General features: G+C 37.8%; 1 protein-coding gene across 1 annotated transcript; it reads left to right on the forward strand.

Annotated features, from left to right (window-relative positions):
- The first annotated feature begins 592 nt into the window (after positions 1-592).
- Positions 593-16507, forward strand: lsm14aa (LSM14A mRNA processing body assembly factor a). The gene is made up of 9 exons (XM_058767142.1): positions 593-853; positions 2361-2524; positions 4403-4544; positions 7599-7778; positions 10236-10415; positions 11871-12033; positions 12127-12159; positions 12256-12487; positions 14234-16507. The coding sequence occupies exons 1-9, from the start codon at positions 733-735 to the stop codon at positions 14255-14257; spliced, it is 1239 nt and encodes a 412-aa protein (XP_058623125.1). The 5' UTR covers positions 593-732; the 3' UTR covers positions 14258-16507.
- The last annotated feature ends 154 nt before the right edge of the window (positions 16508-16661 follow it).

The following is a 16661-nucleotide window of genomic DNA, read 5'->3' on the forward strand; positions in this document are numbered from 1 at the left end:
CCTTTAACCTGACATTTATTTGATGTGAAGGAGGGTTGCTGTAAAGCCCATCAGAACTGGACTAATGACAGGTCACTGAAGGGTAAGTCTAGCCTATCTGGAGTGCATATAAATATGAATATTAAGCTTGTTATGTTCCATACGTTGTATATCAATAACTGCTGTCGGAGTTCTGATGTTGTGTGCTAGGTTACCTCCGTCTGTTTATTCGGCAGTATATAAATCTTCAGATCGGTTAAAAAAAACTAAAAAAAATACTTATTAGAGGTACAGAACGCCACACAGCAACTTTTCGGCACTGCACCAAGCAAAAATCAATCGAAATCATAACAAAAAGTAAAGATCAATCGTCTAACAAGGTCTCCGCGCATTAATTCGAATGGTTTGTTTTCCCCCACGGCACTAACGGATATGACGTTTTTGTGAGCAATGCCGACAATTAATCTTTAAAAATAACAAAGTATAGCTTCAGTTTTCGAAGCGAAGAATGTAGATAGATCAAACCAAAATTATTTTATTCGTTTTCAAAAAATAAAAAAAGGAAAAAGTTGGGAAACCCTGATACTGACGAAACGAAGGCGGTCAAACGTCACTTCCGCCTGATGGCCTGAAATGCAGGCGGCCATATTACATTAGCAAACACTCTCACGCGCAGCAGCGGTTTGTTGATCCTGTGAAGTGCAGCTGTATTTTTACGCAAGCTTTCTCGGTTTAGCGCAGGTTCGTGAGACGATGAGCGGCGGCACGCCGTATATCGGGAGTAAGATCAGTCTGATCAGTAAAGCGGAGATCCGGTATGAAGGCATTCTCTACACCATCGACACGGAGAACTCCACCGTCGCGCTCGCCAAAGGTCAGAAACACTCCTCAGACACAACACGCACTCCTCGCGGGCTTCGCTTCGTGTTAAGAGTTAGTATTTCGCGTTATACCCGTTAGTGTTTAGCAACGAGGCTCTGTCTCAAATGTAGTGAGCTGCCCTACATAGACAGCAGTGTCGAGCGCTGTAGCCTCGCGGCAGGTTTGTGCTTCGTGCGCGTATGTTTCGATCCTGTTGACCTGCGAGATTATCGCGTCTGTCATGTCTCTAGGATTTCAGCACGTTAGTGTGTTTAATGTAGGATTTGCTCCCTTTGTTCAGCTGGTAGTTGTTGTCTAAGGGCGACGCGTACTATTGAAAACCATGTTAACCAGAGTTTCTGACAAAATATCACTGTTATTGTTACTGCTGTAAAATCATAGTATACATGTGGGATACCTTTGAAACGGTGTAAGCACACTATTGTTTTTTTGTTTTATATATATATATATATATATATAATATGTATATGTGTATATATGTATATAAATCTTCAGATCGTTTTAAAGAAATAAATGTGGTAATGCAAAGTTTCCACAGTTTTATTGTATTAGTAGTAACTATGATAGTTTGATTGAAACTGTGGTCACTGTTAAATCTCTGGACTAATTGAGCAATTTTATTCATTTAATTTGTATTTATTTGAGTATAATAAGCAGTACACTGAACTTTTTGTTGCTTTAAATAATTAAATTAAATTTCCTTGATATATATATATATATATATATATCAAGGAAATTTAATTTATTTAGCAACAACTGTGAAAAATATTTTATATATATATATATATATATATATATATATATATATATATATATATATATATATATATATATATATATATATATATATAAATAAATAATATTTTTCACAGTAAAATGGAAATAAAACAATTAAATAAAATTATTTAAAGCATTTTTTTCTAGAGAGAGATTTTTATATTTTAGAATTTCTAGAGAGATAAATCAAATTAATACAATTCTGTATGGGGAAAATAGTGATGAAACACTGTGACTTAGCTTAAAACTTACTATCAACTAAATGGTAACTAAACTGTTAGTGATGTTTCATTTGAGAATACCGTCTCAACTGCTTTTTATGAGCACTATTCATTTATAGCAAACAATAAAGATTAAATATTATATAAAGATTATATTATAAATTCAGTGTACTCCAGACTCACAGTGTCCCAGACACACGTTTAATTGATTCATAAAGAGAAATCACTGTCTGTCCTCCTGAGATTTTGGTATCTGTTATAAACGTTAGGAACTTGACTTTCGGTTGCATTACGGTGCACTGTGAGGATATATTAGCACTGTTTGTTGCTTGGAAGTGGAGGTCAGACTTAACAACTGGATTACTTACTGTGCAAAAGCTGTCTGATTTTAAGAAGATTAGAGTCAATTACCTTTATTACATTTAAATCTCAGAGGAAGACGAATTACTTGTATGTAAGCTCATTTAAAACTCATGATTTGCTCTTTAATTCTTGTTTCAGTGCGCTCTTTTGGCACCGAGGACCGCCCCACGGACCGCCCCATCGCACCCAGGGATGAAATATTTGAGTATATTATATTCAGAGGAAGTGACATCAAAGACCTGACGGTGTGTGAACCTCCCAAACCGACATGCTCTCTGCCTCAGGACCCCGCCATTGTTCAGGTATACACAAGGACACACTCAGGGCTAATGAGTGGCCTGTACAAACAAAAACATGAAGATTTATAATAAGTTAAACTTATTACAACTAAGTAGTGTATTTTAAGCACATGTAGGCCAAAGTCTGGTGAGCTGCCTATTGTTAGATCCTTTCAACACATCAGGAAAGCCAAGAATTTGGATCCACTCTGTTTTACCAGATCCTTACAGAAGTCTGGATATGTATTTTTTTCTGGTATCCAAAACTGTTATTAACGGTCTTCTATTAGACAAAGAAGCAGACGGAGGCAGTATAAAAGAGTGGGAAGCAGGAGACTTCTGTAAAACATGAGCAGTGTTTATTGAATAATCGTACACAATCTTAGTTGTGTCTGTTTTAGTGCTTAGTCTGGCTTTGTTGTTGGAAAATTAATGCTTCACTGCATCAACCAGTGACGTTAAAAACCTTGAAACGGAGACGTTATCGTGAAGAAAAATATCTCATGGAACCACGTAGTCATGAGATTAAACAAAAACAAGCACAGGAAGAGTGAAGAAGATGGATGTTTAAGTCTAAATGCTTAATGCTAAATATATATTTTTTAACTATATCATGTACTGATTCAGGCAAGATTGGGGTTTCTGTAATATCTGCTAAACCTGTTCTCTGGATTTGGCCAGAGATTAAAATATTTCAACCGCATACATTAATTTGTTGCAATAATTACTAGGGCTGTCAGTCAATTAACATTTTTAATCTAATTAATTACAGAGTGCTGCGATTACTTAATCGCAAACTAAATTTGGCTGTGAAAATACCCCCAAAAGATAATTTAAAGCTAATATTGTGTTAAATGTAAAACGTAAAAATTAAATTCTCAGTATCTTGTTTTCTGTTTGAAATAAGATTATTTTGCTTGTTTCACACAAAAACTCACTTAATTTAAATTCACTTTAAAAAAAAAAAGACAATTTTTACTTGTCTAGAAAATCTTTCTTGATTTAAAGGGATAGTTCACCCAAAAATGAAAATTTGATGTTTATCTGCTTACCCCCAGGGCTTCCAAGATGGAGGTGACTTTTCTTCAGTAGAACACAAACGAAGATTTTTAACTCAATCCGTTGCAGTCTGTCAGTATATAATGGCAGTCAATGGGACTCGCGGATTTGAGAGACAAAAAAACATACACAGACAAAACCAAATTAAACCCTGCAGCTTGTGACGATACATTGAGGTCTTAAGACATGAAACAATCGGTCTGTGCAAGACACTGAACAGTATTTATATCATTTTTTTACCTCTGATCCACCACACGGTCCAACTGTCCTGAGCGCGTTCACAACATCTGGCATGTGACGCATCAACGTGCTCTTGCATAGTAGACGCATGCGCGGAAGCGATCTAAACAGTTGGGACAGTTGGACATTGCAGTGGATTTGGTTTTGTCTGTGTATGTTTTTTTTTTTGACTCTCAAAGCCGTTGAGCCCATTTACTGCAGTTATGATTGACAGACTGCAATGGTTTGAGTTAAAAATCTTTGTTTGTGTTCTACTGAAGAAACAAAGTCACCTACATCTTGGATGCCCTGGGGGTAAGCAGATAAATATGAAATTTTCATTTTTGGGTGAACTATCCCTTTAAGAATTTTTAGATGTTTTGGCTGGAAACAAGACCAAAAAAAATCTAAGAAAAGCATTTTTTGCAGTGTAGTTCCCTCAGAAAAGAACTTGTACTAAAAATGCAGTCTAGGTAGGCAGCTCATTGGCTTTCAAATAATGAAATTAGCAAAAATCTGTACTAAGAAATTAAATCTTGTTTGATAGTTCTTAGATTGCATGGTGTTGGCTTTCAGTCTGTCATTGTTCTTGAGCAGTGACCTCATGCTTTATTCGTCTGTTAGTCCTCTTTGGGATCTTCCTCTGCCCCTCCATCCTTCCAGTCTGGGAACTCCTACGGGCTGTTCAACCGTCCACAAGCCACGCCATACACCCAGTTCAACCCCACCCCACTGGTCTCACCGCAGTTTGGCACTGTTGGAGTCGGTAAGTCCCCTTCACAGCTTTATAATGGAGAAGATGAGGAACATTTTATTATAACACACAGCTGCGAAATACTGCAACACCTCTGTTGATTTGTTACAATGTTCTGAGCAGAAGTGACACAACAGGATATTTAAGTCCGCATTTGATGATCCTGTGGCACCTCTGATGTGTGTGCTTGCTCTTCCTTTCCTCGCAGGAAGGACAGTGGGATTGTTTGGTAGTGACACTGGCATAACTGCAGCACTGTCTCAGATAGGGTTGTTTCCGATTCCGATACTAGTATCGGAAATTCCACCGATACCACAAAAAATTCTGGCATCGGTATCGGCGAGTACTTGAACCCATGTACCGATCCGATACCATTTTTAAACAAGACCTATAGTTATGCGCGCTAGCTTTGCTTAACGCTGCAAATCGGAAATCAATTCTTCTTCGCTGCTCAGAATGCAAAGACAGGAAGTTGTGCTGTGTTGCCACACAAGCAACCACTATTTAGAGCAGAGAAGAAGAAATACAAACGTGCTAGCACATTGCCAGTAAGTTAAATCACTCGCATACGCCGACTAAATCTTCACCCTGGGCGACTATATGATGTCTAATATTAGCCACTGGCTAATAAATGATCAGATTTTACTGGTAGGCTATGTATAAGTTTAGCACAGATATATTGTCACCGCTGAACACTCTGAGCGCTTCAGAGTTTCTCTCTCCGTCAAGCGATATATTTTTCAGTTCATCTGAATGAATGCGCAGCGCAGCTGTATTTGACGCATCGTAAGCTCTAGTGTGAAGCGCACGACTCGCCGTCGCTTTGCTTTTTCCTCACACGCAGAGAGAGAGAGGAGAGGGAGCGAGGGAGTCTTACATGTAGCCTGTCAATTCTGCATGGTATGTAAACGTTATTCTTTGTTGTATTTTTCTGTCAAAATAACGGAGTTCCTTTGGAATTCTTCAGCTTAACTGCCGGGTTCTCCGGGAGTAGGCGGAGCTAATGCGCAAACGACAATCTCATTGGCTGGCTCACCTATTATCGTCCCTGTTTTGATTTCAGCAAATCCGTTCGAGCCAATGCAGACAACGTGATTAATATTCATGAATCCAGCAGCTCGTTAATCCTTAGTGCGTTTATATTGTTCTTAGTAGAATTCATAGTATGATTATTATTTTATCAGTATTATTGACAGTTTTTCCCCATTTTTACAGAAACATTGAATGACCAAAAAAGCACCACCACCGGTCTTAAATTCAGTTAAAATTACTCGCCAGACTATCTATCTATCTATCTATCTATCTATCTAATCTATCTATGGTGAAGCACACCCTAAAATAATTGTATCAATTCATACAGGGCTAGTAGTACATACAACTGTATAACCAGATACACACCCGGGTATCGGATCAGTACTCGGTATCGGCCGATACCCTGAGCCTAGGTATCGGAATCGGTATCGGGAAGGGAAAAAGGGTATCGGAACATCTCTAGTCTCAGAGCAGTACTGTTGCCTCTGCTTTCAACAGTGACACTTTGAGTGCATTTGTTGCAGAAGGTAAACCTCTCCCTGGGGGCCAAAATCAAACTATTCATAAGCCAAATGATTTGGGGCTCAACTAACTGCCAAATCAAAGTTTTACTTTCAGTTTATCAGTGTGAAATTTAGTATTCAGCAAGATCCTAACAGTTTGGTGGTCTCAGTTGTCTCTTGAAAGTTTCATGCGTAACAGTTTCACTTCTCACTATCGGGGGAAGTTTTAAGGCACCTGCATGTAGAGGAAAAATGAGGGGATTTAATAGCTTTCTGATAACCTAAATATCTTGCAGGCCACATACACACTGCAGACATTTGGGAATAATCGCATTAAATGGGATATACAGGAGTTGACAATGTAACTGGGAAAATGGATACGATCTGTTTAACCCATTTACTTGACCAGACTAACTTTAATGAACAGAGACGTTATTGTCCGACAATAAACATTAATTCTCATCTTTTTGAACTTCTCAATGGACTCAAGAAATTTCATCATTCTTGTCACGAGTCAATATCACAAAAAAACTAATACTTGCCCAAATTAAAAACAAAACAAAAAAAGCTCAGCAAAGACAAGTAAACAGTCGGCGATAAAGTAATCAAATGTATAAAAACAATACACATTCTTCACTCATATATATTATATACATACATACATACATACATCACACACACACACACACACACACACACACACACACATACACACATATATATATATATATATAAATGAGGAAAGGAGGCTGCATTAACATTTTAATAATTCATTGATAAACTAGTGCTTTGTTTTCGGTTTAAGAGATGAAGTCGGCGACACGGACTCGTCATCTCCGCAGTGGTGGATGCGCCTGTGCGTGTTTCATACGGATAACATAATTGCAGAATTTTTTTCCATTTGAATTGGTTTATTTGAAAGTTGACATTTTGCTCTCAATAGATGTATTTTTCATTTCTGTAAGACAAATGTACACAGTTTTGCAGTTTCGCGCTCAAGTTCAGAGAGACTGAGATGCCAGAAAGCGCATCCTGATTGCTTTCATTATTTTACAAAAGCGCGTTTTGTTTGTTATTGTGAGTGCACACAAATAAACGTAGAGTCTTTACAGATTTGACAGCTGTATTATGAGCAAAAAATGAGGAAGTATTTTAAGAACCGCGCCTCCATCTGTCCTGCAGTGAGCTACTGTTCAGCTTCCACGCTCCGCACACATGAACAGCGCTCATTTTTCCACGTTAACATCCACGTCACATTTTTTGTGATTTAAGCAATTAATAAAAATTTGTTGACCAAACCTCTTCTGGTCGACTAACTATTAGGGGGCAGCCCTAGTTGAGTGTGTGTCTGGATTGTGGTGACCTCTGTTTAATCAATAAATGACTTCATTAAGGGAATTCACCAGATTTCGTCTTCTAACCAGCACTGATATCCTCACATCAGGGTGGCTGCAGTTCTTAACCTTTTAACGAACCTCTAAATGATAGATTAAGTCAGAGTCTTTTAACTTTCACCATTGTTTTTATACAGATCACGCCAATCTGGCTCTGGACCCTCTGAGAAAGAGCCCCTCAGCGGAACATGCGGCCTCATCAGCACCTAAGGTCACCGCCGCTGCTCCCACCGCTGTGGCTCGCAAGAGCCCCGTGGAAACTCGTGCAGCCTCCACCAATACACAGACATCTGCGGACCTCACAGAACAGACTAGGGGTGAGAATAAATCCAGATGCCACGAACTTGCTGCTCAAGACCAAAGCGTTGCAGTTCAGTGTCACCACTTTTCCAAATGATGCTTAAAGGGATAGTTCACCCTTAAATGAAAATTGTCTTTAATTACTCGCCCTCATGTCATTCCAAACCCATAAGATCTTCGGAACACAAATTAAGATATTTTTGATGAAATCCGAGAGCTCTCTAACCCTGCATAGAGAGTACCACGATGCATGTGTGTGCTTTCTCCAGAACGGAATCAGCGCTGTTTATGCCAAGGAGAAAACGCGCACATGCTGAACATAAACAACGCTGATTATGTTCTGGGGAAAGCACACACATGCGTCGTGGTAAAATTGGTGGAAGATGGTAACTCGGGGAGAAGAATTGTTGAATAAATTAGTTTTGCTTCCTTTTGTTTTTCACAAAAAGTATTCTTGTAGCTTCGCAAAATTGAAGTTGAGCCACCGATGCCACATGGACTGTTTTACTGATGTCTTTGCTACGTTTCTGCACCTGGGATCATTGCAGTTGCGTTGCTGTCTATGCAGTGTTCGAGAGCTCTCGGATTTCATAAATATCTTAATATGTGTTCCGAAGATGAACAAAGGTCTTACGTGTTTGGAACGACATGAGAGCGAGTAATTACAGAATTTTCATTTTGGGGTGAACTATCCCTTTAAGGGGCCAGGCCGTTCACACAGAAAGCGTCTTAGTGTCTTGGCGTCTAAAAATGTGAGACAGCACTTAAGTATGCTAAAAAAAGAAAAAAAAGAAAAGCGCAGCACAGAATGGGAGACGTGATGCAATAACGAAACATAATCGTTTGAAGAAATGTTATATCATTGTTATATATAGCGTATTATACATATATGTGTATATATATAACATATGTATATATATGTGTGTTAAATATTATATAATATAATCATGTGCGAGATGCTGCAAAAGGTGCGAGCACAATGGTCATACACATCCAACTAGCATTTGTTCACGTAGAAAAACAAAGGAAAAACGGGCTCTGTGTGAACGGCCCCTAACAGGATTTGCTCTTGTTGGCTTGTGAACTGCCCCCAGAATTTGAACTCCGTCTCTTCATGCGACCATGATGTGTGATGACGAACACAATGGGAAGTCAGTTTGGGTATTCCCATGTCTGACTTCACCTGAAATGTGGCAATAGTGAATCACGTATTTTTAAGAGTCTTACTCATAGCTTTTGGAGAACGTGTTTTAACATCCATGGCCATTTAATTTGTCATTCTAGTTGTTTTAAAAGCTGAATGAGAACGTTAGTCCTTCAGTAGTACTACAGTAATGTTTGGACCTCTCATGGCCAAGTTTGCTCTCCAGGTAGGTAGTTATTAGATGCAGCCTATGACTCGGACTATGGGTCACTTGACAAATGTAATGGATTCTGTGTAGTCTTTAAGGAATTACAGATCTTTTATTGGGGCTTCTCAGAAAAGGGCCAATATTAAGAATAGAGAAACATGACACCGTATGAACAACACTATTGTTAAAACAGGTTCTGCTACAAGGATTTGGTACAGCTTAATGTGTCTTAAAGAGTTATACTCTCCCAGGCACAGATGTCCCGAAACCAAGCGTACCAGAGTCCAGTCAGTCCAGAGGAGGACACGGGGACACTTCTAAACGGCTTGCAGGTTATAACACGTCTGCTGAAAAGCCTTTCACCGCAGTCATGTTGTGCTGTTGGATGCTAAAACTGCATGATTCTTATAAGAGCTTTATCCATCTGTATTTCTCACGCATCCACACCGTGGCTTTTAGCAAGCTCCTTTCTTATAGAGGAACATCTGAATGGTGAATCTCATGCAACCTGATGAGTGTTTCACCCTACGATTCAAAAGAACAAATGCATTTAAGAAACCTGTTTTTTTTGGACCAGTAGGCTTCACGTGTGACATTAATTTCACTAAAGAAAGTTTTATTTAAAAGGTCTCATTGTAATTGAAATAGTTGTACTTGTACTTTACCAGTCTGCTGATGTTATTAATTAAAGCTGTAACGGGGGCACCTAATTGTCTTGAAAATGTGCACATGTCTGCATATTGTTTTTTATTTTGGTGGAATGGTGAGCTGAGTATGTTTTCATGAGATTCACTCAGTATGCTGAATTTGCTCATATCTCCTCTGTGTGAAAAGGCCTGTGTGTTTTTATGATTCTTGCGTGACTTCAAGTTATAGCCTACCTTTATTTTAATTTAGCTTGATTACTTCTCAATAGACAATGACTTTTTTTCTGCACACCATCAACTAAACCTAACTAAAGTCTGTGAGAATGGACTTTTTACATTTATTTTATTAGCAACTGAATGTCAGCATGCTTATTAATTTTATTTATTTTTTATTGTAATGTTTATAAAAAGGTATATTTTATCTATGACAGTGTATTTGTATATAGAGCTATAATCGTGTGTTTGTTCTGCTCAGTTGGTGGTCCTCCTGCTGCCCGCCGTGGTCGCGCCGGAGGTCATCGCGGTAGAGGACGGTTCCCTGTGCGAAGGGAAGGACCCATGAAGTTTGAGAAAGACTTTGACTTTGAGAGCGCCAACGCTCAGTTCAACAAAGATGAGATTGACAAAGAGTTCCAGAGCAAACTCAAACTGAAAGGTACAAACAGGTTACCAAACTTTTAAAAAGAGTACTTGTAATGAAAATAGGGATGAAATGGTAATAAAATTTCTTATCACGATTATAGTGACCAAAATGATCACGGTTATCAGTATTATCACGGTACTGTTAAAATGTGCTGGAGATGTAGCACTGACACATAAATCACTTCAAGTTTTGTGTTTAAAAATCAACAAATAAAATGATTTTTGTTTGCATAATCACTAAAACAATAACGTTACCAATGATGTTCGGATTTTAAATGACAATTTGACTGACAACAATTTAATAGCATGTTCAAATATCTAATGTAAATGTTAAAAATAATTTCATTAAAAGGTAAACCTCACATTTCAGCCTTTAAATAAAGAAAAGGGTTAAGTCAAAATGATAATTGATTAATAAATAGTTGTGTATTTTATCTGCTCCATAAATAATTCTAGATAACGTATCTGAATTTTTTTTTAAATGTGTAGAATCCACATAAGCTTGTTTTTCATCAACCGGTCAAAATTTACAGCAGGGCATAGAAATTCAGTCCTTTTTGTCCAGACAGAAACTGCACGCAGGCTGAATGTGAATATAAGTCTCTGTAAATCCACTCTCTGACACTAGGTGGCGCTTATGGAAAAGCTGAATTACAGCTGGTTTACCGTAAAGTCCATGGACAAAGCAGTATTGCGACTTAAGAACAGTTCCTTTAGGTATTACATGGAGCGAAGATGAAAACAAAATGCCATCGAATCGTTTCTGAAGACAGTCAGAACCTTCAGAGATGCATTCATATAATTAATTCATTCATATATTCATTTGTATAATTCCCTCAGCACTCTTTTAAAACCTCCCAGCTTTTCCGCCCTATTTTCACTCCAAACGAAACTAAGTTACTCTGCTGCTGTGCGCACGTGAGACTGTTACTGAAAACTGTGCTTAATGCTGGACAGTAGTGCTGTCAAAAGTACCGACCGCGATACGATTCGGTACTGAAACTTTAAATTTGAACAGCGCTCAAATCTTAGAGGGAAATGGACGTTTTTAAAATTTCAATACCGAATGGCATCACGGTCGGTACTTTTGACAACATTACTGGACAGTATTTATTTATCGTGAGTTGTTCAAATCGCTGTAATAGAATACGCTTTTAATGATAATTAAAATATGAAACGGTAATACTAACCGTGGGGAATTTTATCTCAATTTATCGTCAAACCGGTAATCATTACATCCCTAAATGAAAATAATATACGGTAACACTTTATTTTAAGGTGTTCTTGTGTTATTTCATATTAGATTTACAGTTAATAGCAACAAGTTAAAATTGTAAAAAAAGTGTACTCTTTATTATTATCTTTTCTGCAAGTGCAGGTACAGTACACGCATTCAGTATAGAGCTCACTTTGACAATGTGCAAAATGCAGGTGTATTTCTGTGTATTAACTGTATATGTTTGTTCAGATGAGAAGTTGGACAAGGCTTTGAATGGCGAGGATAAGGGTGATTCAGGGGTCGACACTCAGAACAGTGAAGGAAATGCTGAGGAGGAAGATCCTCTCGTACCAAAGTGCTACTACGATAAATCCAAATCCTTTTTTGACAACATCTCCTGTGACGACATGAGGTTACATCACATCCAGCACACCTTTAATATGAGCCTAAACCTTTGATATGAACAAATTTGTAAATCTTGTCATTGTACCTGACTTTTCAACAGGAAGGAGAGGTCTGCAGTGTCTGGTTTCCCCCGGTGAGTACTTCAGAAATAGCCTCGGTTTGTGTAGAAATGTGCAACAAAAGATTTGTAAAATGTATTTGAACTTGTTTTCATCATGTCATTGTTAAGAGAGAGGAGGCAGACCTGGGCGGAGGAGCGTAGGATGAACGCAGAGACGTTTGGCATCCCGTTACGGCGGGGCCGCGGAGGATTCAGAGGTCGTGGTGGCATGGGCTTCAGAGGGGGCCGGGGCCGTGGAGCCGGACGGGGGTCGTTTGGATCTTACCCTGGTGGAAGTGGCTTCAGAGGAGCATTCAGAGGAAGTCAAGGAGGAAGAGAGTTCTCTGATTTTGAATACAGGGTAATGAACGAGTCAAAAATTATTCTTCGGATATACATCCACATTTTATATAAATGTGCTTTATAATATAATTTTATGACGCTTTCCTCTAATAGGGTACAAATTGTTGACCTGTTGTTATTTTTATCTAACACAAGATGGCAGGAATGCGCTAAAAATGATTTTAATTAAACGTTTTATTTATATAGTGTTTTTCCAGTGCTCAAGGACACTTTACAGTAAAGATACAATTAATATCTTTATAATAAGCAGGAATGACATTAGTACAAGTGGGGAAAAAAACAATGAAACGCAATGAGAAAATGGGACACAATAAGAATGATGACATTCATTAAATAAATAGATGTAGGACATTTAAAAATGATAACATTAAGAGAACAGATGAGTTTTAAGAAGTGATATAAATTCTGTAATGTTGAAGCAAGTGAGACCGAGGGATGCTGAGAAGACCAGCATCAGAGAAGCGTAATGAGTGAGTTGGGTTGTTCAGGAGGAGCAGTTTACAGAGATACCGGGGGGCCAGGTTGTAGGGCTGCAACAATTAGTCGACATTATCGACAACAAAAAAATTGTCGACACTTTTGTTGTGGAGTAGTCATTTGATCTCATATGACCTAATGTAAGAGCCTGCAATACTGCGGTTTGACCAGTATGGCGCTGTAGCGCCAGACTGTAGTTCAGCTGTCCGTTTATAACCCTGAATAAAAAAATAACATGTCTGTTCCGCACGTAACCCTTGTTCCCTGATGTAACGATGATACCTGTGTGCACAGGGAGTGGCTCAGCATGCAAAATCCACTAGCCAAATTTCATTGGCGTTTTCTCTTAATCAGAGAGGATTCGGGCTCCCAAGTAAGACCCCATAATGTTGAGTCATGACATAATTCGTAATGACCGACAGATTGGGAACACCTATATTTGTAACAGTACAAGATGGTCTAATAAGAGTACCAGCTATCTTACAAGAAGAGTCATTAGGAATGCTTCTAGTGAGTGACTGGGTTCCAGCAATAACAATGTTTAATTAAAAAAAAAAAACTGTTAAAGTAGAGGTTAGCCAATTTTTGGCAGAGATTTTGTCAATTTGAGTGGATAAGAGCGGGTTTACGGAGTATATTTGAATGTCATTAGCATGTAAATGTAATAAAAGCCATGTCAGTACAAGATTTGATGCAAGGGTAGTATGTAAATTAATAATAGTGGGCCAAGAACAGATCCCTGGGGGACACCATCCTTCAAATGGGCAGTAGGGGATTGAAAATTGAGTTTGGATTTTTGGTAACTTGAGCACCTCGAGTGTATCCAACTAATAAAACCATACAACAATGTAATTTTTCCCACAATTAACTGAATTTACATTCCACAGATTAACTCGCTCTTAAAAGTGTGCAACCCTGTTATCGCTTGATTCTCCCACTGTTTAACAATGGGGCGTTTCTTTAAATTGATATCAAAGATGTGAAATTGTTTAGTCACTTTCTGCAGAGTGGTGCACAGAAAAAAAAAATATATATATTTTTTTTTTTTACCCATTGTTGGGATGATAGCATTTATGTAACACAGCCATTCAACCCTGTGACCAAATTTATAAGAAAATGTTCTAGTACAATAGCTATAAACCAAACAATCAGCCGTTAAAATAGTTTTTTTTTTAATCTTTGGAAAAAACAAATTATACACTATCAATTACTTGTTTTTTTTGTTTTTTTAGCTATTCACTTTTTCTCTCTTCATTTGTTTCTCTAGAAGGATAACAAAATCTCTGCATAGTGATGAGAGGAAGTGGATCCAGAAGACTTGATTTCTGTGGGAATTTCGGGTCACATGTTTTGCTGAGAACGAGGAGATTAACGTACGTGTTGTAAATCTGTCACCAGCACTGGGGTTCGACTGCTTGAAACCTGGATATTAATGAAACGCCTACTCCATTTCTTCCTGAGGAGTGGAACATATACTATTTTTTTGAATTGTTAATTTGAGAATATCATCTCCAGATGGTTTCAAATATATTATGATTTCAGAGGGACTTTTCCTTAGTTTGTTGACCTTCAATGCTCAACCTGAATTTGATATATTGCTGCTTACAGCTAACAGATTATTATAATCTAGAACAATGTATCGTGATGATTTTGATCACTGAACGAGCTTTATTTTTGACTTGTTTGCTATAAAGTATCTTACAGTGTATTTAGCACCAAAATAGACTGCCTGGAACTCAGTTATACATTGTCATATTTTTCTACCGTAATTTCATTCTTCAACCCCCAACATCACTCTTCCTGTAGTAAGTAGAATTTTTTTTTTTTTTTAAATGTATATAAACTAGTACGTTGAACTTAGATTTCTTTGGATGTAAGAGGTCTGTAGTTTCTAGAGAGGTTCCTCATCAGGGCAAGCGCTTCAAGACGTGTCAGTATTGATAGAGTTTCACTTAAAGACATTTTAGATATAATGGAGAAAATCACAGAAATGCTGTCTTTAGGGGAACGATTCCTTACGAATATGAAATGGCACAACTTTAAATGACACAATATGGTCAACCAGTGCAAAGCGACCTCAGTTATGTTTATATATTCTGTGGGTTTGATTTATTTTTGATGAGGTCCACTTTGCAGTGTGTAGCACTCTGTAGCAGACATTTACTGATAAGTGAACGTCCATCTTTACTAAGGAAATAATGCTACTCTGTGAGTCTACAGAAACCTATGCTGCAGTTACTTTGACGATGCATTCTTGCCACTTTTGAGCTTCTACCACTAACAATTATATGCCTTTCATTCAACATATGTTCTTCACCTCGTAAAACATCGGGTGACGCTGAGCCTAGAGCTGGCTGGAGATTTGAGTACTTATGATTATTTGAGATTATTCAATAGCACTGCTTCCCAGTGGATGGTTTCTTCTGCTTTCTGTCTTTAATGTGAGCGAAAGCTGGACCGTTGAAAAGCCAGAATGTGTTGTGTACTGTAATGCAGACGCTGTTTCTTTTCCCGTCTCTCCTCGTTCAGCTGCTGTGTTGTATAGTCACTGACTGCACTAGCATGATGTCATAAGGTCATGTGACCTCGTGCACATTGTGATGTCATAGCCACACCTACGCGTTGCTCAAGATTCAGCCGCATTTTGATTGGATACAGTTCATTTTGTAACCAAATTTACGATTAGAATAAAGTTTTTTTTTTTTTTTAATTTATGACTTTAGTTGAAGGTTTGATATTTTAACTGGCCAGTTTTTCGAGACTCTGTTCACTTCAGATTTGATTGTGTAGCGTATGGCTGTGACTTCACAATGTTTTTTTGTTTTGTTTTTTCTTTCCGTTTTGTTAAATGTTTGTTTAAACTGTTGGGTTAGTTGATAATGAAATAAACTCTTTTCAGATTATAGCGTATATTAAAGTCCAAGTCTGTAAGACGTAAAACATTTTGGATCTTGTGTGAATATCCTTTTGCACTTTTCAAGCTCTTAAATTCAGAGATGTTTTGTTCCAATAATACACGTTCATTTGAATCTGACTAAAGTGAATCTTCATCTAAAGCACATGGACATGATTTTATTAGGGCTTCATAATGGAGCCATTTATAGTTAACTGGTCAATATGAAAAAAAAACGAGATATTTCCTTTACCCAGGAATAATAAACATCCATGTCCTAAATTATCACTTTTTTTATATACACGTATGATTATTAGGAATGTTACGGTATTATTAGTCTGTTGACTTAATTCCAGAGTTTTCTTTAGAGACGGTGTATTACAGAGTAAATTCCAGCTGTGTGTTTGTTCAATGTTGGAACAGAGATGCTCGCGTATAAACGGGACGTTGCTGCATGCAGGTCTAGTCTCAAACCATCGATCTTGGAGATGTTTGTGAGGCAAATACTGTTCTGGAAATGTCTTGTGATGAACACCATATCTTTCCATCAAGGTCGACATGCTTTCCTTGTGAACCCCGGCATGGTATCTCTTCACAACTACATGTAAAGAGGTTTTTACTAGATGCAAGAATAAACTGTTTACTATCTGTTGTGTGATTTGTTAAATTTTTTGGGTTGAGTGTTTATGCTCCATCCATTAGTGTGAACGGAGGTTTTTTTTTTTTTTTTTTTTTTCCCAGACATGAAAATGTAGTTTACATTAAATGCAATTAGTTGAACGTAAGAGGACTTAAGGAAACG

Source organism: Onychostoma macrolepis, chromosome 25 (genome assembly GCF_012432095.1).
Source record: "Onychostoma macrolepis isolate SWU-2019 chromosome 25, ASM1243209v1, whole genome shotgun sequence".
In the NCBI taxonomy this organism is placed as follows: domain Eukaryota; kingdom Metazoa; phylum Chordata; class Actinopteri; order Cypriniformes; family Cyprinidae; genus Onychostoma; species Onychostoma macrolepis.

What these genes read in the sequence shown, in the direction of transcription:
- lsm14aa (XM_058767142.1), top strand. Translation starts at nt 733, where the DNA reads ATGAGCGGCGGCACGCCGTATATCGGGAGTAAGATCAGTCTGATCAGT. An exon ending in CCTCACAGAACAGACTAGGG is followed by an intron (nt 7,779 to 10,235) that starts GTGAGAATAAAT and finishes TGTTCTGCTCAG; the next exon opens with TTGGTGGTCCTCCTGCTGCC. An exon ending in TCTCTGATTTTGAATACAGG is followed by an intron (nt 12,488 to 14,233) that starts GTAATGAACGAG and finishes TTGTTTCTCTAG; the next exon opens with AAGGATAACAAAATCTCTGC.